Source organism: Oncorhynchus mykiss, chromosome 12, assembly GCF_057628025.1.
Source record: "Oncorhynchus mykiss isolate SJ-2025 chromosome 12, ASM5762802v1, whole genome shotgun sequence".
Taxonomy (NCBI): Eukaryota; Metazoa; Chordata; class Actinopteri; order Salmoniformes; family Salmonidae; genus Oncorhynchus; species Oncorhynchus mykiss.
In genome coordinates this window covers 13965850-13988546 of record NC_143033.1, presented here as the reverse complement: position 1 = coordinate 13988546, position 22697 = coordinate 13965850, and the positions used below count along the sequence as shown (strand labels likewise).

General features: G+C 35.2%; 1 protein-coding gene across 4 annotated transcripts in view; it reads left to right on the top strand.

Moving 5' to 3' along the window:
• The window catches only part of LOC110536788 (rab GTPase-activating protein 1), a 212942-nt gene that overhangs the window by 35987 nt on the left and 154258 nt on the right, over positions 1 to 22697 (top strand). For all 4 annotated transcript variants that reach the window (XR_016484882.1, XR_016484881.1, XM_036936954.2 and 1 more), the window contains 2 exons: positions 15067 to 15241; positions 21526 to 21683. Coding sequence is in view for 2 of the 4 variants with exons in the window: in XM_036936954.2 (XP_036792849.2) it covers positions 15067 to 15241; positions 21526 to 21683 (333 nt within the window). In the remaining 2 variants the exon portion in view is untranslated. The remainder of the gene's footprint in view (positions 1 to 15066; positions 15242 to 21525; positions 21684 to 22697) is intronic.

The window sequence follows — 22697 nt, the reverse complement described above, 5'->3', positions numbered from 1 at the left end:
AATCTCTATATAGGCTGTATACAATCTGTATGTAATCTCTATATAGACTGTATATAATCTGTATGTAGTCTCTATATAGGCTGTATATAATATGTACGTAGTCTCTATATAGGCTGTATATAATATGTATGTAGTCTCTATATAGGCTGTATATAATCTGTATGTAGTCTCTTTATAGCCTGTATATAATCTGTATGTAGTCTCTATATAATCTGTATGTAGTCTATGTAGGCTCTATAATCTGTATATAATCTGTATGTAGTCTATATAATATGTATGTTGTCTGTATGTACTCTATATAATATGTATGTAGTCTGTATGTAGTCTATATAGGCTGTATATAATCTGTATGTAGTCTCTATATTGGCTGTATATAATCTGTATGGAGGCTATATAATCTGTATATAATCTGTATGTAGTCTATATAATATGTATGTAGTCTGTATGTACTCTATATAATATGCATGTAGTCTGTATGTAGTCTCTATATAGGCTGTATATAGTCTGTGTATAATCTGTATGTAGTCTCTATATAATCTGTATGTAGTCTATGTAGACTATGTAATCTGTATGTAGTCTCTAGGCTGTATATAATCTGTATGTAGTCTATATAATATGTATGTAGTCTGTATGTAGGCTCTATATAATCTGTATGTAGTCTCTATATTGGCTGTATATTATCTGTGTATATAGTCTCTATATAGGCTGTATATAATTTGTATTTAGTCTGTATGTAGTCTCTAGGCTGTATATAACCTGTGTGTAGTCTATATAGGCTGTATATAATCTGTGTATAGTCTGTATGTAGTCTCTATATAGGCTGTATATAATCTGTATGTAGTCTCTATAATCTGTATATAATCTGTATGTAGTCTATGTAGACTCTATATAATCTGTATGTTGTCTCTATGCTGTATATAATCTGTATGTAGTCTATATAATATGTATGTAGTCTGTATGTAGTCTCTATATAGGCTGTATATAATCTGTATGTAGTCTCTATATAGGCTGTATATAATCTGTATGTAGTCTCTATATAGGCTGTATATTATCTGTATATAGTCTCTATATAGGCTGTATATAATTTGTATGTAGTCTGTATCTAGGCTCTATATAATCTGTATGTAGTCTCTATATAGGCTATATATTATCTGTATATAGTCTCTATATAGGCTGTATATAATTTGTATGTAGTCTGTATGTAGTCTATAGGCTGTATATAACCTGTGTGTAGTCTATATAGGCTGTATATAATCTGTGTATAGTCTGTATGTAGTCTCCATATAGGCTGTATATAATCTGTATGTACTCTATATAATCTGTATGTAGTCTCTATATAGGCTGTATATAATCTGTATTTAGTCTCTATATAGGCTGTATATTATCTGTATATAGTCTCTATATAGGCTGTATATAATTTGTATGTAGTATGTATCTAGGCTCTATATAATCTGTATGTAGTCTCTATATAGGCTATATATTATCTGTATATAGTCTCTATATAGGCTGTATATAATTTGTATGTAGTCTGTATGTAGTCTCTAGGCTGTATATAACCTGTGTGTAGTCTATATAGGCTGTATATAATCTGTGTATAGTCTGTATGTAGTCTCTATAATCTGTATATAATCTGTATGTAGTCTATGTAGACTCTATATAATCTATGTTGTCTCTATTCTGTATATAATCTGTATGTAGTCTATATAATATGTATGTAGTCTGTATGTAGTCTCTATATAGGCTGTATATAATCTGTATGTAGTCTCTATAATCTGTATATAATCTGTATGTAGTCTATGTAGACTCTATATAATCTATGTTGTCTCTATTCTGTATATAATCTGTATGTAGTCTATATCATATGTATGTAGTCTGTATGTAGTCTCTATATAGGCTGTATATAATCTATGTAGTCTCTATATAGGCTGTATATAAGCTGTATGTAGTCTCTATATAGGCTGTATATTATCTGTATATAGTCTCTATATAGGCTGTATATAATTTGTATGTAGTCTGTATGTAGTCTCTATGCTGTATATAACCTGTGTGTAGTCTATATAGGCTGTATATAATCTTAGTATAGTCTATATGTAGTCTCTATAGTCTGTATGTAGTCTCTATATAATATGTATGTAGTCTCTATTTAGGCTGTATAGAATCTGCATGTAGTCTCTAGGCTGTAAATTATCTGTGTATAGTCTCTATAGGCTGTATATAATCTGTGTGTAGTCTGTATGTAGTCTCTCTATAGTCTGTATGTAGTCTCTATATAATCTGTATGTAGTCTCTATATAGGCTCTATATAATCTGTGTATCGTCTGTATGTAGTCCCTATTAAATCTGTATGTAGTCTTTATATAGGATGTATATAATATGTATGTAGTCTCTACATAGGCTGTATATAATCTGTATGTAGTCTCTATATAGGCTGTATATAATCTGTATGTAGTCTCTATATAGGCTGTATATAATCTGTATGTAGTCTCTATATAGGCTGTATATAATCTGTATGTAGTCTCTACATAGGCTGTATATAATCTGTATGTAGTCTCTACATAGGCTGTATATAATCTGTATGTAGTCTCTATATAGGCTGTATATAATCTGTATGTAGTCTCTATATAGGCTGTATATAATATGTATGTAGTCTCTTTATAGGCTGTATATAATCTGTATGTAGTCTCTATATAGGCTGTATATAATCTGTATCTAGTCTCTATATAGGCTGTATATAATCTGTACGTAGTCTATATAGGCTGTATATAATCTGTGCATAGTCTGTATGTAGTCTCTATATAATCTGTACGTAATCTCTATATAGGTTGTATATAATCTCTATGTAGTCTCTATATAGGCTGTATATAATCTGTATGTAGTCTCTATAGGCTGTATATAATCTGTATGTAGGCTCTATATAGGCTGTATATAATCTGTATACGGTCTCTATATAGGATGTATATAATATGTATGTAGTCTCTTCATAGGCTGCATATAATCTGTATCTAGTCTCTTTATAGGCTGTAATAAATCTGTATCTAGTCTATATAGGCTGTATATAATCTGTGTATAGTCTCTATATAATCTGTACATAATCTCTATAGGCTGTATATAATCTGTATGTAGTCTCTATATAGGCTGTATATAATCTGTACGTTGTCTATATAGGTTGTATATAATCTGTGTATAGTCTCTATATAATCTGTACGTAATCTCTATATATGCTGTATATAATCTGTATGTAGTCTCTATATAGGCTGTATATAATCTGTATGTAGTCTCTATATAGGCTGTATATAATCTGTGTATCGTCTGTATGTAGTCTCCATATAATCTGTACGTAGTCTCTATATAGGCTGTATATAATTTGTGTATAGTCTGTATGTAGTCTCTATATAATCTGTACGTAATCTCTATATAGGTTGTATAAAATCTCTATGTAGTCTCTATATAGGCTGTATATAATCTGTATGTAGTCTCTATAGGCTGTATATAATCTGTATGTAGTCTCTATATAGGCTGTATATAATCTGTATGTAGTCTCTTTATAGGCTGCATATAATCTGTATCTAGTCTCTTTATAGGCTTAAATAAATCTGTATCTAGTCTATATAGGCTGTATATAATCTGTGTATAGTCTCTATATAATCTGTACATAATCTCTATAGGCTGTATATAATCTGTATGTAGTCTCTATATAGGCTGTATATAATCTGTATGTAGTCTCTTTATAGGCTGCATATAATCTGTATCTAGTCTCTTTATAGGCTGTAATAAATCTGTATCTAGTCTATATAGGCTGTATATAATCTGTGTATAGTCTCTATATAATCTGTACGTAATCTCTATATATGCTGTATATAATCTGTATGTAGTCTCTATATAGGCTGTATATAATCTGTATGTAGTCTCTATATAGGCTGTATATAATCTGTGTATCGTCTGTATGTAGTCTCCATATAATCTGTATGTAGTCTATATAGGCTGTATATAATCTGTATCTAGTCTCTATATAGGCTGTATATAATCTGTACGTAGTCTATATAGGCTGTATATAATCTGTGTATAGTCTGTATGTAGTCTCTATATAATCTGTACGTAATCTCTATATAGGCTGTATATAATCTGTATGTAGTCTCTATATAGGCTGTATATAATCTGTATGTAGTCTCTATATAGGCTGTATATAATCTGTATCTAGTCTCTATATAGGCTGTATATAATTTGTATGTAGTCTCTATATAGGCTGTATATAATCTGTATGTAGTCTCTATATAGGCTGTATATAATCTGTATGTAGTCTCTATATAGGCTGTATATAATCTGTGTATAGTCTGTATGTAGTCTCTATATAATCTGTACGTAATCTCTATATAGGCTGTATATAATCTGTGTATAGTCTGTATGTAGTCTCTATATAATCTGTACGTAATCTCTACATAGGCTGTATATAATCTGTATGTAGTCTCTATATAGGCTGTATATAATCTGTATGTAGTCTCTATATAGGCTGTATATAATCTGTATCTAGTCTCTATATAGGCTGTATATAATTTGTATGTAGTCTCTATATAGGCTGTATATAATCTGTATGTAGTCTCTATATAGGCTGTATATAATCTGTATGTAGTCTCTATATAGGCTGTATATAATCTGTATCTAGTCTCTATATAGGCTGTATATAATTTGTGTATAGTCTGTATGTAGTCTCTATATAATCTGTACGTAATCTCTATATAGGTTGTATAAAATCTCTATGTAGTCTCTATATAGGCTGTATATAATCTGTATGTAGTCTCTATAGGCTGTATATAATCTGTATGTAGTCTCTATATAGGCTGTATATAATCTGTATGTAGTCTCTTTATAGGCTGCATATAATCTGTATCTAGTCTCTTTATAGGCTTAAATAAATCTGTATCTAGTCTATATAGGCTGTATATAATCTGTGTATAGTCTCTATATAATCTGTACATAATCTCTATAGGCTGTATATAATCTGTATGTAGTCTCTATATAGGCTGTATATAATCTGTATGTAGTCTCTTTATAGGCTGCATATAATCTGTATCTAGTCTCTTTATAGGCTGTAATAAATCTGTATCTAGTCTATATAGGCTGTATATAATCTGTGTATAGTCTCTATATAATCTGTACATAATCTCTATATATGCTGTATATAATCTGTATGTAGTCTCTATATAGGCTGTATATAATCTGTATGTAGTCTCTATATAGGCTGTATATAATCTGTGTATCGTCTGTATGTAGTCTCCATATAATCTGTATGTAGTCTCTATATAGGCTGTATATAATCTGTATCTAGTCTCTATATAGGCTGTATATAATCTGTACGTAGTCTATATAGGCTGTATATAATCTGTGTATAGTCTGTATGTAGTCTCTATATAATCTGTACGTAATCTCTATATAGGCTGTATATAATCTGTATGTAGTCTCTATATAGGCTGTATATAATCTGTATGTAGTCTCTATATAGGCTGTATATAATCTGTATCTAGTCTCTATATAGGCTGTATATAATTTGTATGTAGTCTCTATATAGGCTGTATATAATATGTATGTAGTCTCTATATAGGCTGTATATAATCTGTATGTAGTCTCTATATAGGCTGTATATAATCTGTGTATAGTCTGTATGTAGTCTCTATATAATCTGTACGTAATCTCTATATAGGCTGTATATAATCTGTGTATAGTCTGTATGTAGTCTCTATATAATCTGTACGTAATCTCTACATAGGCTGTATATAATCTGTATGTAGTCTCTATATAGGCTGTATATAATCTGTATGTAGTCTCTATATAGGCTGTATATAATCTGTATCTAGTCTCTATATAGGCTGTATATAATTTGTATGTAGTCTCTATATAGGCTGTATATAATCTGTATGTAGTCTCTATATAGGCTGTATATAATATGTATGTAGTCTCTATATAGGCTGTATATAATCTGTATCTAGTCTCTATATAGACTGTATATAATTTGTATGTAGTCTCTATATAGGCTGTATATAATCTGTATGTAGTCTCTATATAGGCTGTATATAATCTGTATGTAGTCTCTATATAGGCTGTATATAATTTGTATGTAGTCTCTATATAGGCTGTATATAATCTGTATCTAGTCTCTATATAGGCTGTATATAATTTGTATGTAGTCTCTATATAGGCTGTATATAATCTGTATGTAGTCTCTATAATCTGTATATAGTCTGTATGTAGTCTATGTAGACTCTATATAATCTGTATGTAGTCTCTAGGCTGTATATAATCTGTATGTAGTCTATATAATATGTATGTAGTCTATGTAGTCTCTATATAGGCTGTATATAGTCTGTATTTAGTCTCTATATAGTCTGTATGTAGTCTCTATATAGGCTGTATGTAGTCTGTATGTAGTCTCTATATAGGCTGTATACAGTCTGTATGTAGTCTCTATATAGGCTGTATATAATCTGTGTATAGTCTGTATATAGTCTCTATATAGGCTGTATATAATATGTATGTAGTCTCTATATAGGCTGTATATAATCTGTATGTAGTCTCTATATAGGCTGTATATAATCTGTATGTAGTCTCTATATAGGCTGTATATAATCTGTATGTAGTCTCTATATAGGCTGTATTTAATCTGTATGTAGTCTCTTTATAGGCTGTATATAATCTGTATGTAGTCTCTATATAATCTGTATGTAGTCTACGTAGGCTCTATAATCTGTATATAATCTGTATGTAGTCTATATAATATGTATGTGGTATGTATGTACTCTATATAATATGTATGTAGTCTCTATATAGGCTGTATATAATCTGTATGTAGTCTCTATATAGACTGTATGTAGTCTCTATATAGGCTAAATGTAGTCTCTATATAGACTGTATATAATCTGTATGTAATCTCTATGTAGGCTGTATACAATCTGTATGTAGTCTCTATATAGGCTGTATATAATCTGTATGCAGTCTCTATATAGGCAAGCATTTCGCTACACTCGCATTAACATCTGCTGTGACAAATAAAATTTGATTTGATTTGATATAATCTGTATGTAATCTCTATATAGGCTGTATACAATCTGTATGTAATCTCTATATAGACTGTATATAATCTGTATGTAGTCTCTATATAGGCTGTATATAATATGTACGTAGTCTCTATATAGGCTGTATATAATATGTATGTAGTCTCTATATAGGCTGTATATAATCTGTATGTAGTCTCTTTATAGCCTGTATATAATCTGTATGTAGTCTCTATATAATCTGTATGTAGTCTATGTAGGCTCTATAATCTGTATATAATCTGTATGTAGTCTATATAATATGTATGTTGTCTGTATGTACTCTATATAATATGTATGTAGTCTGTATGTAGTCTATATAGGCTGTATATAATCTGTATGTAGTCTCTATATTGGCTGTATATAATCTGTATGGAGGCTATATAATCTGTATATAATCTGTATGTAGTCTATATAATATGTATGTAGTCTGTATGTACTCTATATAATATGCATGTAGTCTGTATGTAGTCTCTATATAGGCTGTATATAGTCTGTGTATAATCTGTATGTAGTCTCTATATAATCTGTATGTAGTCTATGTAGACTATGTAATCTGTATGTAGTCTCTAGGCTGTATATAATCTGTATGTAGTCTATATAATATGTATGTAGTCTGTATGTAGGCTCTATATAATCTGTATGTAGTCTCTATATTGGCTGTATATTATCTGTGTATATAGTCTCTATATAGGCTGTATATAATTTGTATTTAGTCTGTATGTAGTCTCTAGGCTGTATATAACCTGTGTGTAGTCTATATAGGCTGTATATAATCTGTGTATAGTCTGTATGTAGTCTCTATATAGGCTGTATATAATCTGTATGTAGTCTCTATAATCTGTATATAATCTGTATGTAGTCTATGTAGACTCTATATAATCTGTATGTTGTCTCTATGCTGTATATAATCTGTATGTAGTCTATATAATATGTATGTAGTCTGTATGTAGTCTCTATATAGGCTGTATATAATCTGTATGTAGTCTCTATATAGGCTGTATATAATCTGTATGTAGTCTCTATATAGGCTGTATATTATCTGTATATAGTCTCTATATAGGCTGTATATAATTTGTATGTAGTCTGTATCTAGGCTCTATATAATCTGTATGTAGTCTCTATATAGGCTATATATTATCTGTATATAGTCTCTATATAGGCTGTATATAATTTGTATGTAGTCTGTATGTAGTCTATAGGCTGTATATAACCTGTGTGTAGTCTATATAGGCTGTATATAATCTGTGTATAGTCTGTATGTAGTCTCCATATAGGCTGTATATAATCTGTATGTACTCTATATAATCTGTATGTAGTCTCTATATAGGCTGTATATAATCTGTATTTAGTCTCTATATAGGCTGTATATTATCTGTATATAGTCTCTATATAGGCTGTATATAATTTGTATGTAGTATGTATCTAGGCTCTATATAATCTGTATGAAGTCTTTATATAGGCTATATATTATCTGTATATAGTCTCTATATAGGCTGTATATAATTTGTATGTAGTCTGTATGTAGTCTCTAGGCTGTATATAACCTGTGTGTAGTCTATATAGGCTGTATATAATCTGTGTATAGTCTGTATGTAGTCTCTATAATCTGTATATAATCTGTATGTAGTCTATGTAGACTCTATATAATCTATGTTGTCTCTATTCTGTATATAATCTGTATGTAGTCTATATAATATGTATGTAGTCTGTATGTAGTCTCTATATAGGCTGTATATAATCTGTATGCAGTCTCTATATAGGCAAGCATTTCGCTACACTCGCATTAACATCTGCTGTGACAAATAAAATTTGATTTGATTTGATATAATCTGTATGTAATCTCTATATAGGCTGTATACAATCTGTATGTAATCTCTATATAGACTGTATATAATCTGTATGTAGTCTCTATATAGGCTGTATATAATATGTACGTAGTCTCTATATAGGCTGTATATAATATGTATGTAGTCTCTATATAGGCTGTATATAATCTGTATGTAGTCTCTTTATAGCCTGTATATAATCTGTATGTAGTCTCTATATAATCTGTATGTAGTCTATGTAGGCTCTATAATCTGTATATAATCTGTATGTAGTCTATATAATATGTATGTTGTCTGTATGTACTCTATATAATATGTATGTAGTCTGTATGTAGTCTATATAGGCTGTATATAATCTGTATGTAGTCTCTATATTGGCTGTATATAATCTGTATGGAGGCTATATAATCTGTATATAATCTGTATGTAGTCTATATAATATGTATGTAGTCTGTATGTACTCTATATAATATGCATGTAGTCTGTATGTAGTCTCTATATAGGCTGTATATAGTCTGTGTATAATCTGTATGTAGTCTCTATATAATCTGTATGTAGTCTATGTAGACTATGTAATCTGTATGTAGTCTCTAGGCTGTATATAATCTGTATGTAGTCTATATAATATGTATGTAGTCTGTATGTAGGCTCTATATAATCTGTATGTAGTCTCTATATTGGCTGTATATTATCTGTGTATATAGTCTCTATATAGGCTGTATATAATTTGTATTTAGTCTGTATGTAGTCTCTAGGCTGTATATAACCTGTGTGTAGTCTATATAGGCTGTATATAATCTGTGTATAGTCTGTATGTAGTCTCTATATAGGCTGTATATAATCTGTATGTAGTCTCTATAATCTGTATATAATCTGTATGTAGTCTATGTAGACTCTATATAATCTGTATGTTGTCTCTATGCTGTATATAATCTGTATGTAGTCTATATAATATGTATGTAGTCTGTATGTAGTCTCTATATAGGCTGTATATAATCTGTATGTAGTCTCTATATAGGCTGTATATAATCTGTATGTAGTCTCTATATAGGCTGTATATTATCTGTATATAGTCTCTATATAGGCTGTATATAATTTGTATGTAGTCTGTATCTAGGCTCTATATAATCTGTATGTAGTCTCTATATAGGCTATATATTATCTGTATATAGTCTCTATATAGGCTGTATATAATTTGTATGTAGTCTGTATGTAGTCTATAGGCTGTATATAACCTGTGTGTAGTCTATATAGGCTGTATATAATCTGTGTATAGTCTGTATGTAGTCTCCATATAGGCTGTATATAATCTGTATGTACTCTATATAATCTGTATGTAGTCTCTATATAGGCTGTATATAATCTGTATTTAGTCTCTATATAGGCTGTATATTATCTGTATATAGTCTCTATATAGGCTGTATATAATTTGTATGTAGTATGTATCTAGGCTCTATATAATCTGTATGTAGTCTCTATATAGGCTATATATTATCTGTATATAGTCTCTATATAGGCTGTATATAATTTGTATGTAGTCTGTATGTAGTCTCTAGGCTGTATATAACCTGTGTGTAGTCTATATAGGCTGTATATAATCTGTGTATAGTCTGTATGTAGTCTCTATAATCTGTATATAATCTGTATGTAGTCTATGTAGACTCTATATAATCTATGTTGTCTCTATTCTGTATATAATCTGTATGTAGTCTATATAATATGTATGTAGTCTGTATGTAGTCTCTATATAGGCTGTATATAATCTGTATGTAGTCTCTATAATCTGTATATAATCTGTATGTAGTCTATGTAGACTCTATATAATCTATGTTGTCTCTATTCTGTATATAATCTGTATGTAGTCTATATAATATGTATGTAGTCTGTATGTAGTCTCTATATAGGCTGTATATAATCTATGTAGTCTCTATATAGGCTGTATATAAGCTGTATGTAGTCTCTATATAGGCTGTATATTATCTGTATATAGTCTCTATATAGGCTGTATATAATTTGTATGTAGTCTGTATGTAGTCTCTATGCTGTATATAACCTGTGTGTAGTCTATATAGGCTGTATATAATCTTAGTATAGTCTATATGTAGTCTCTATAGTCTGTATGTAGTCTCTATATAATATGTATGTAGTCTCTATTTAGGCTGTATATAATCTGCATGTAGTCTCTAGGCTGTAAATTATCTGTGTATAGTCTCTATAGGCTGTATATAATCTGTGTGTAGTCTGTATGTAGTCTCTCTATAGTCTGTATGTAGTCTCTATATAATCTGTATGTAGTCTCTATATAGGCTCTATATAATCTGTGTATCGTCTGTATGTAGTCCCTATTAAATCTGTATGTAGTCTTTATATAGGATGTATATAATATGTATGTAGTCTCTACATAGGCTGTATATAATCTGTATGTAGTCTCTATATAGGCTGTATATAATCTGTATGTAGTCTCTATATAGGCTGTATATAATCTGTATGTAGTCTCTATATAGGCTGTATATAATCTGTATGTAGTCTCTACATATGCTGTATATAATCTGTATGTAGTCTCTACATAGGCTGTATATAATCTGTATGTAGTCTCTATATAGGCTGTATATAATCTGTATGCAGTCTCTATATAGGCTGTATATAATATGTATGTAGTCTCTTTATAGGCTGTATATAATCTGTATGTAGTCTCTATATAGGCTGTATATAATCTGTATCTAGTCTCTATATAGGCTGTATATAATCTGTACGTAGTCTATATAGGCTGTATATAATCTGTGCATAGTCTGTATGTAGTCTCTATATAATCTGTACGTAATCTCTATATAGGTTGTATATAATCTCTATGTAGTCTCTATATAGGCTGTATATAATCTGTATGTAGGCTCTATATAGGCTGTATATAATCTGTATACGGTCTCTATATAGGATGTATATAATATGTATGTAGTCTCTTTATAGGCTGCATATAATCTGTATCTAGTCTCTTTATAGGCTGTAATAAATCTGTATCTAGTCTATATAGGCTGTATATAATCTGTGTATAGTCTCTATATAATCTGTACATAATCTCTATAGGCTGTATATAATCTGTATGTAGTCTCTATATAGGCTGTATATAATCTGTACGTTGTCTATATAGGTTGTATATAATCTGTGTATAGTCTCTATATAATCTGTACGTAATCTCTATATATGCTGTATATAATCTGTATGTAGTCTCTATATAGGCTGTATATAATCTGTATGTAGTCTCTATATAGGCTGTATATAATCTGTGTATCGTCTGTATGTAGTCTCCATATAATCTGTACGTAGTCTCTATATAGGCTGTATATAATTTGTGTATAGTCTGTATGTAGTCTCTATATAATCTGTACGTAATCTCTATATAGGTTGTATAAAATCTCTATGTAGTCTCTATATAGGCTGTATATAATCTGTATGTAGTCTCTATAGGCTGTATATAATCTGTATGTAGTCTCTATATAGGCTGTATATAATCTGTATGTAGTCTCTTTATAGGCTGCATATAATCTGTATCTAGTCTCTTTATAGGCTTAAATAAATCTGTATCTAGTCTATATAGGCTGTATATAATCTGTGTATAGTCTCTATATAATCTGTACATAATCTCTATAGGCTGTATATAATCTGTATGTAGTCTCTATATAGGCTGTATATAATCTGTATGTAGTCTCTTTATAGGCTGCATATAATCTGTATCTAGTCTCTTTATAGGCTGTAATAAATCTGTATCTAGTCTATATAGGCTGTATATAATCTGTGTATAGTCTCTATATAATCTGTACGTAATCTCTATATATGCTGTATATAATCTGTATGTAGTCTCTATATAGGCTGTATATAATCTGTATGTAGTCTCTATATAGGCTGTATATAATCTGTGTATCGTCTGTATGTAGTCTCCATATAATCTGTATGTAGTCTCTATATAGGCTGTATATAATCTGTATCTAGTCTCTATATAGGCTGTATATAATCTGTACGTAGTCTATATAGGCTGTATATAATCTGTGTATAGTCTGTATGTAGTCTCTATATAATCTGTACGTAATCTCTATATAGGCTGTATATAATCTGTATGTAGTCTCTATATAGGCTGTATATAATCTGTATGTAGTCTCTATATAGGCTGTATATAATCAGTATCTAGTCTCTATATAGGCTGTATATAATTTGTATGTAGTCTCTATATAGGCTGTATATAATCTGTATGTAGTCTCTATATAGGCTGTATATAATCTGTATGTAGTCTCTATATAGGCTGTATATAATCTGTGTATAGTCTGTATGTAGTCTCTATATAATCTGTACGTAATCTCTATATAGGCTGTATATAATCTGTGTATAGTCTGTATGTAGTCTCTATATAATCTGTACGTAATCTCTACATAGGCTGTATATAATCTGTATGTAGTCTCTATATAGGCTGTATATAATCTGTATGTAGTCTCTATATAGGCTGTATATAATCTGTATCTAGTCTCTATATAGGCTGTATATAATCTGTGTATAGTCTGTATGTAGTCTCTATATAATCTGTACGTAATCTCTACATAGGCTGTATATAATCTGTATGTAGTCTCTATATAGGCTGTATATAATCTGTATGTAGTCTCTATATAGGCTGTATATAATCTGTATCTAGTCTCTATATAGGCTGTATATAATTTGTATGTAGTCTCTATATAGGCTGTATATAATCTGTATGTAGTCTCTATGTAGGCTGTATATAATCTGTATGTAGTCTCTATATAGGCTGTATATAATCTGTATCTAGTCTCTATATAGGCTGTATATAATTTGTGTATAGTCTGTATGTAGTCTCTATATAATCTGTACGTAATCTCTATATAGGTTGTATAAAATCTGTCTGTAGTCTCTATATAGGCTGTATATAATCTGTATGTAGTCTCTATAGGCTGTATATAATCTGTATGTAGTCTCTATATAGGCTGTATATAATCTGTATGTAGTCTCTTTATAGGCTGCATATAATCTGTATCTAGTCTCTTTATAGGCTTAAATAAATCTGTATCTAGTCTATATAGGCTGTATATAATCTGTGTATAGTCTCTATATAATCTGTACATAATCTCTATAGGCTGTATATAATCTGTATGTAGTCTCTTTATAGGCTGTAATAAATCTGTATCTAGTCTATATAGGCTGTATATAATCTGTGTATAGTCTCTATATAATCTGTACGTAATCTCTATATATGCTGTATATAATCTGTATGTAGTCTCTATATAGGCTGTATATAATCTGTATGTAGTCTCTATATAGGCTGTATATAATCTGTGTATCGTCTGTATGTAGTCTCCATATAATCTGTATGTAGTCTCTATATAGGCTGTATATAATCTGTATCTAGTCTCTATATAGGCTGTATATAATCTGTACGTAGTCTATATAGGCTGTATATAATCTGTGTATAGTCTGTATGTAGTCTCTATATAATCTGTACGTAATCTCTATATAGGCTGTATATAATCTGTATGTAGTCTCTATATAGGCTGTATATAATCTGTATGTAGTCTCTATATAGGCTGTATATAATCTGTATCTAGTCTCTATATAGGCTGTATATAATTTGTATGTAGTCTCTATATAGGCTGTATATAATCTGTATGTAGTCTCTATATAGGCTGTATATAATCTGTATGTAGTCTCTATATAGGCTGTATATAATCTGTATCTAGTCTCTATATAGGCTGTATATAATTTGTATGTAGTCTCTATATAGGCTGTATATAATCTGTATGTAGTCTCTATATAGGCTGTATATAATCTGTATGTAGTCTCTATATAGGCTGTATATAATTTGTATGTAGTCTCTATATAGGCTGTATATAATCTGTATCTAGTCTCTATATAGGCTGTATATAATTTGTATGTAGTCTCTATATAGGCTGTATATAATCTGTATGTAGTCTCTATATAGGCTGTATATAATCTGTATGTAGTCTCTATATAGGCTGTATATAATCTGTATCTAGTCTCTATATAGGCTGTATGTATTCTCTATATAGGCTGTATATAATCTGTGTATAATCTATATTTTACTTTTACCAATTAACTTGGAACTATAACAGCCATAACCTTACCTGCCTGTTTCTCTGCAGGTTGCTGGACCCCCAGACAAGCACAGAGATAGCCAGTTACCCCATCTACAAGATCATGTTCTGTGTGCGTGGTCATGACGGCACGCCTGAGACTGACTGCTTTGCCTTTACAGAGAGCCACTACAACGCAGAGATCTTCCGTATACATGTCTTCCGCTGCGAGATCCAAGAGGCGGTGAGGACACACACACACACACACACATACACATACACACACACACAGATTCGGGGATGGTGACAGACTGAGACATCAACACTTGCACATAGCCTTTACAAAAGCCCAGTGGTAAGTAATTCACTTTCAGTGATTGAGTTGTTTAGCTCCATGTTGCCTTGGTCTTCCTTCGCCAAACTACACTTCTGTACACATTTAACTGCAGTATAAATCATGAACTGCAGGGGGAGCCATAGTTCCTACTCTTTTTCACAGTACCAGATTCTTAGGACAGCACTTTTCTCATGCTGCCCACACACAATGCCCAAACATTCATGTTGAGAGGAAATATCTCTCCCTGTCAGCTGTTTACCCCTCTCTTCCTCTCTCTACCCCCTCTCTCTCTATCTATCTCTACCTTTCTCTCTACCCCTCTCTCTTTCTCTACCTCTCTCTCTTTCTCTCTACCCCTCTCTCTCTCTCTCTCTCTCCCTCTCTCTACCCCTCCCCCTCTCTCCCTCTCTCTCTCTCCCTCTCTCTAACCCTCTCTCTCTCTCTCTCTCTACCCCTCTCTCTAACCCTCTCTCTCTCTCTCTACCCCTCTCTCTCTCTCTCCCTCTCTCTACCCCTCTCCCTCTATCTACCCTCTCTCTCTACTTCTCTCTCTACCCCTCTCTCTCTACTTCTCTCTACCCCTCTCTCCCTCTCTCTACTCCTCTCCCTCTATCTACCCCCTTTCTACCCTCTCTCTCTCTCTACTTCTCTCTCTACCCCTCTCTCCCTCTCTCTCCCTCTCTCTCTCTCTACTTCTCTCTCTACTTCTCTCTCTCTACCCCTCTCTCTCGCTACCGCCCATCTATATTCCCCTCAATTCAATTCAAAGGGCTTAAAATAGACAATAGACAATAAACAAAAGGGAAATAAACAAGGGAAACATTAGTAAACATTACACTCACAAAAGTTGTAAAATAATATAGACATTTCAGATGTTATATTATTGGCGTTGTACAGTGTTGTAGCAATGTGCATATAGTTGAAGTGTGAAAGGGAATATAAATAAACAGATGAATATTGGTTGTATTTACAATGTTGTTTGTTCTTCACTGGTTGACCTTTTCTCATGGCAACGGCCCACAAATCTTGCTGCTGTGATGACACACTGCGGTATTTTGCCAAACAGATATAGGAGTTTATCAATGTTTATTTGTTTTCAAATTCTTTGTGGGTCTGTGTGATCTGTGGGAAATATGTGTCTCTAACATGGTCATACATTTGGCAGGAGGTTAGGAAGTGCAGCTCAGTTTCCACCTCATTTTTCTCGGGCAGTGTACACATAGGCACGTGCTCATATAAATATCTTGGAATTTTAATTGATGACGGCCTCTCTTTTAAATTGCATATTCAACAACTTACAAAAATATTGAAGCTGAATTTGGGATTTTATTTTAGGAATAAGGCCTGTTTTTCTTTTGAAGCCAGAAGGAGGCTAGTATCAGCTACATTTATGCCTTTACTAGACTATAGGGATATTTTATATATGAATGCTTCCGCTCAGTGTTTGAGATCAATTGACACTCTTTACCATGGCACTTTGAGATTTATTTTAAACTGCAAAACCCTTACGCACCTCTGCACTTTGTATACCAGGGTTGGCTGGCCTTCTCTAGTCACTCGTAGGTTCAGGCACTGGTATACTTTTATTTACAAAGCCATTTTGGGTTTATTACCTTTTTATTTGGGCATTTTTCTTGTTCAGAAATGTGGTGGGTACTCTCTTCGTTCGCTGGACTTTATCCTGCTAACTGTTCCAAATGTCCGAACCGAATTTGGTAAAAGGGCTTTTATGTACTCTGCGCCCTCGTCTTGGAACGCCTTACAAAATACTTTTAGACTGGAAGAACTTGTCCCGATTGGTATTTTTAAATCACTGATGAATGATCTTGAGACTGATTCCCTGACCTGTCAATGATTTTAATTAGTTGTTTTTGATTTTGCTATACTCTTGTGAATTCTATGGGTTTTACTAGATTACTACTATCTTGGCCAGGACGCTCTTGAAAAAGAGATTTTAAATCTCAATCAGCCCTTCCTGGTTAAATAAAGGTTAAAGGTTAAATAAATAGGCAGACATGGCTCTCGAGAGAAGACAGGCTATGGCCTCTCTCTCAATAGCAAGGTTATGCTCACTGAGTCTGTACATAATCATGGATTTTCTTAATTTGGGGTCAGTCACAGTGGTCAGGTATTCTGCCACTGTGTACTCTCTGTTTTAGGGCCAGACATCTGCATTGCTTGCAGTTTGAGGTTTTAGGCTGGGTTTCTGTACGGCACTTTGTGACATCGGCTGATGTATAAAGGGCTTTATAAATACATTTGATTGAGATAGCGTTTCAATTTGTTTCGTTTTTTTGGTTGATTCTTTCCAGTGTGTCAAATAGTTCTCTTTTTGCTTTCTCATAATTTGGTTGGATCTAAATGTGTTTCTGTCCTGGGTAGAGATGGGTATCGTTAACATTTTAACGGTATTACTACTCTTACCGATACTGCTTATCCATCCGGTACTTTAACAGTATTCTTTCGGTTATTTTTTATGAAAAAAAAAACCCAAAACAAATTAAGAACAGAATTAACAGCTTTTTTTTCAGAAATAATATAAAATATAGAATTATTTACAGCAAAAGAAACGGTCATGTTTTGATAGAATCACTATTATAGACTAGGTTGTGATGATGGGGTTGGGAGCCAGGCCTTTATAGAGTTCCACCTCAAGGTCAACACGCTCGCTGAGGGTGAGGGACGAGGTGTCCTGTTGGATCGTCAACCTCAACTCCCTGTCCTCCTCTGAGAACAGCTCCTCCAAGGCACTCCTTGTTTTGTACTATGGAGGGACTGTCTCCTCCATTTCCTCTCCTTCAGACTCCTCCTGTTGCTGGTGCTGTGTCTGTCTGCTCCGGCTCCTCTGACAGCCCTGGTGTTGCTCCTCACATTGGCCTCAACAGTTGCCTTCCTCAGCCTGTCCCAGGTGGCGTCACTCACCAGCCTCCCTTTAAATCTGGGGTCCATTGCTGTGTCCTCATGCAGGAAGGATTGAATGTCATCATCCTGATAGCACTCGGAGAGGTTCTCCCACACCTTCTCTTTGATGGTTGCCACTAACGTTATATCTTCATGCTTCACTGTGAAGTTCTCTTCCAGTTTGTGGAGGATGGGTTTGATCTGACCACAGGGGGCATTCTTTTCACATGACACAGTGTGGATGTATAGAGGATTATCATGAGCTGGACAAACTCCTCAGCCTTATTTATTAAAAAAATAAAATAATAATTTCACCTTTATTTAACCAGGTAGGCTAGTTGAGAACAAGTTCTCATTTACAACTGTGACCTGGCCAAAATAAAGCAAAGCAGTGTGACACAAACAACAGAGTTACACATGGAATAAACAACCGTACAGTCAATAACACTATAGAAAAAAAAGAAGTCTATATACAGTGTTTGCAAATGTCATGAGGAGGTAAGGCAATCAATTGCCCATAGTAGCGAAGTAATTACTGGTGTGCAAAAGAGCAGAAAAGTAAATAAAAACAATATGGGGATGAGGTAGGTAGATTGGGTGGGCTATTTACAGATGGACTATGTACACCTGCAGCGATCGGTTAGCTGCTCAGATAGCTGATGTTTAAAGTTAGTGAGGGAGATATGAGTCTCCAGCTTCAGCGATTTTTGCAATTAGTTTCAGTCACTGGCAGCAGAGAACTGGAAGGAAAGGCGGCCAAAGAGGTGTTGGCTTTGGGGATGACCAGTGAGATATACCTGCTGGAATTCGTGCTATGGGTGGGTGTTGTTATCGTGACCAGTAAGCTGAGATAAGGCAGAGCTTTACCTAGTATAGACTTATAGATGACCTGGAGCCAGTGGGTCTGGTGACGAATATGTAGCAAGGGCCAGCCGACTAGAGCATACAGTGGTGGGTGGTATATGGGGCTTTGGTGACAAAACGGATGGCACTGTGGCACATAGACTGCATCCAGTTTGCTGAGTAGAGTATTGGAAGCTATTTTGTAAATGACATCGCCGAAGTCGAGGATCGGTAGGAGAGTCAGTTTTACGAGGGTATGTTTGGCGGCGTGAGTGGGTTGAAGTCCTCGTCCTTCAGACGGTCCAGGTTGTCCTTGGTCATTGCTTTTCACAGTTGTGGTTCCAAGGCTGCTGCTTGGATTGCTGGATAGTGCTCCATGAATCTCTCTATCATTAGATAGAGTTCCATCTGGTCCTGACATCAAGGATGGGTGAGTGTTGCGGAAGGTCTGAAACAACAACAAAAAACAACATACATTTATTACCGCATACTTGAATATTGAATTAAATGTGTGAATTTCAAAATAATATTTTAATATTATTTTGGGACGGCAGGGTAGCCTAGTGGTTAGAGCGTTGGACTAGTAACGGAAAGGTTGCAAGATCAAATCCCCGAGCTGACAAGGTAAAAATCTGTCATTCCGTCCCTGAACAATGCAGTTAACCCACAGTTCCTAGGCCGACATTGAAAATAAGAATTTGTTCTCTACTGACTTGCCTCGTTAAATAAAAGGTAAAATAAAAAATATATTGAGCTGGCTCCAGACTGTTTTGGACATCGAGGATCTCTTGAACCACACGACCACTGCTCTGATTTCTGCTCTGCCACATTCAATGTGTGCGCAAAGCATCCTAATTTTAGGATGTGGAGCCTCTTGATGGCAACATTCATATTAACAGCATTATCAACAGTCACAGCTACAATCTTGCTCGGCTCTGTCTCAAACTCTTCCAGAATGTCTGAGATCTGCCACTACTTAGCCAGTTTGTGATTTGTGCACTGCCTGGTGTGGGTGACCTTCTGTTTTACACTGTCCTGGTGTGTGTGACCTTCTGTTTTACACTGTCCTGGTGTGTGTGACCTTCTGTTTTACACTGTCCTGGTGTGGAGGAGCTTCTGTTTTACACTGCCTGGTGTGGAGGAGCTTCTGTTTTACACTGTCCTGGTGTGAAGGACCTTCTGTCATCTTCCAGACAGTCCAGCCCCCCCCCGTTCAGACCCCCCCATGTCATCTTCCAGACACAGTCCATACGCCCCCCCCCCCCCCCATATCATCTTCCATACACAGTCCAGACCCCCCCATATCATCTTCCAGGCAGACAGTCCAGACCCCCCCATATCATCTTCTAGACACAGTCCAGACCCCCCCCCCATATCATCTTCCAGACAGACAGTCCAGACCCCCCCATATCATCTTCCAGACACAGTCCAGACCCCCCCCCCCATATCATCTTCCAGACAGACAGTCCAGACCCCCCCATATCATCTTCCAGACAGTTCAGACCCCCCCATGTCATATTCCAGACAGTACAGACCCCCCCCCCCCATATCATCTTCCAGACAGACAGTCCAGACCCCCCACCCATGTCATCTTCCAGACAGTTCAGACCCCCCCCCATGTCATCTTCCAGACAGTCCATACCCCCCACCCTTGTCATCTTCCAGACAGTCCAGACCTCCCCATATCATCTTCGACAGACAGTCCAGACCCCCCCATGTCATCTTCCAGACAGTCCAGACCCCCCCCATGTCATCTTCCAGACAGTCCAGACCCCCCCCCCCATGTCATCTTCCAGACAGTCCAGACCCCCCCCCATGTCATCTTCCAGACAGTCCAGACCCCCCCCCCCCCATGTCATCTTCCAGACAGTCCAGACCCCCCCCCCATGTCATCTTCCAGACAGTCCAGACCCCCCCCCCCCCCCATGTCATCTTCCAGACAGTCCAGACCCCCCCATGTCATCTTCCAGACAGTCCAGACCCCCCCCCCCCCATGTCATCTTCCAGACAGTCCAGACCCCCCCCCCCATGTCATCTTCCAGACAGTCCAGATCCCCCATGTCATCGTCCAGACCCCCCCCCATGTCATCTTCCAGACAGTCCAGACCCCCCCCATGTCATCGTCCAGACCCCCCCCCCATGTCATCTTCCAGACAGTCTAGACCCCCCCCATGTCATCTTCCAGACAGTCCAGACCCCACCATGTCATCTTCCAGACAGCCAGTCCAGCCTGGTGGGGGCACAGGGCCTCCACTGAAACACACACAATCGCACACACACACACACTACATACAGAGAGAGAATTCAGCTCAGCCCTATCTATGATACTCTATCATGTCTCCCAATGACTGAAAAACGCTCTAGGACTCTAATGGTGTGTGTGTATGTCACTGATATTCAATCCCTGTGTGTGTGTGTGTGTGTGTGTGTGTGTGTGAACTCCACAGGTCAGCAGGATACTGTACAGTTTTGCCACGGCCTTTAGGCGGTCCGCCAAGAAGACGCTCCTCTCGGGCTTGGCTCCGCCCCTGACGCCAGACAGCGACGTCTTCACCTTCACCGTCAGTCTAGAGATCAAGGAGGATGATGGGAAAGGGACCTTTAGGTATGGTGCATCGCAACCATGGCATTCATCTTATCAATCTGTACACTAGAGTCATTGTCCTTAGTCTCTACGTGTGGTATGGTACATTAGTGTTCATCATAGACTGGATGGTACATTAGGGTTCATCGTAGACTGTATGGTACATTAGGGTTCATCGTAGACTGTATGGTACATTAGGGTTCATCGTAGACTGGATGGTACATTAGGGTTCATCGTAGACTGGATGGTACATTAGGGCTCATCGTAGACTGGATGGTACATTAGGGTTCATCGTAGACTGGATGGTACATTAGTGTTCATCGTGGACTGGATGGTACATTAGGGTTCATCGTAGACTGTATGATAAATGTGGGTTTATTGTGGACTGGATGGTACATTAGGATTCATCATGGACTGGATGATACATTAGGGTTCATCGTGGACTGGATGGTACATTAGGGTTCATCGTGGACTGTATGATAAATGTGGGTTTATCGTGGACTGGATGGTACATTAGGGTTCATCATGTACTGGATGGTACATTATATTTCATAATGGACTGGATGGTACATTAGATTTCATCATGGACTGGATGATACATTAGGGTTCATCGTGGACTGGATGGTACATTAGGGTTCATCGTGGACTGGATGGTACATTATGGTTCATCGTGGAATGGATGGTACATTAGGGTTCATCGTGGACTGTTTGATAAATGTGTTTTTTCTGTGGACTGGATGGTACATTAGGGTTCATCATGGACTGTATGATAAATGTGGGTTTATGTTAGAACATCAATCTTTACACTAGAGCTGTCATTATCTATTTTTTGTATGTTTGGACGTTTATGTATGGTGCAGGAAGCAGGTAACCGAAAGGTCACTGGTTCGAATCCCTGAGGAAGCAAGGTGGAAAGGTTCCAGCCCTGGCTGGGCCACTCAAGGACATTCAGAGACTTGTCCCGAAGCCACTACTGCATTGTCTTGGCTGTGTGTTTAGGGTCGTTGTCCTATTGGAACGTGAACCTTCGCCCCA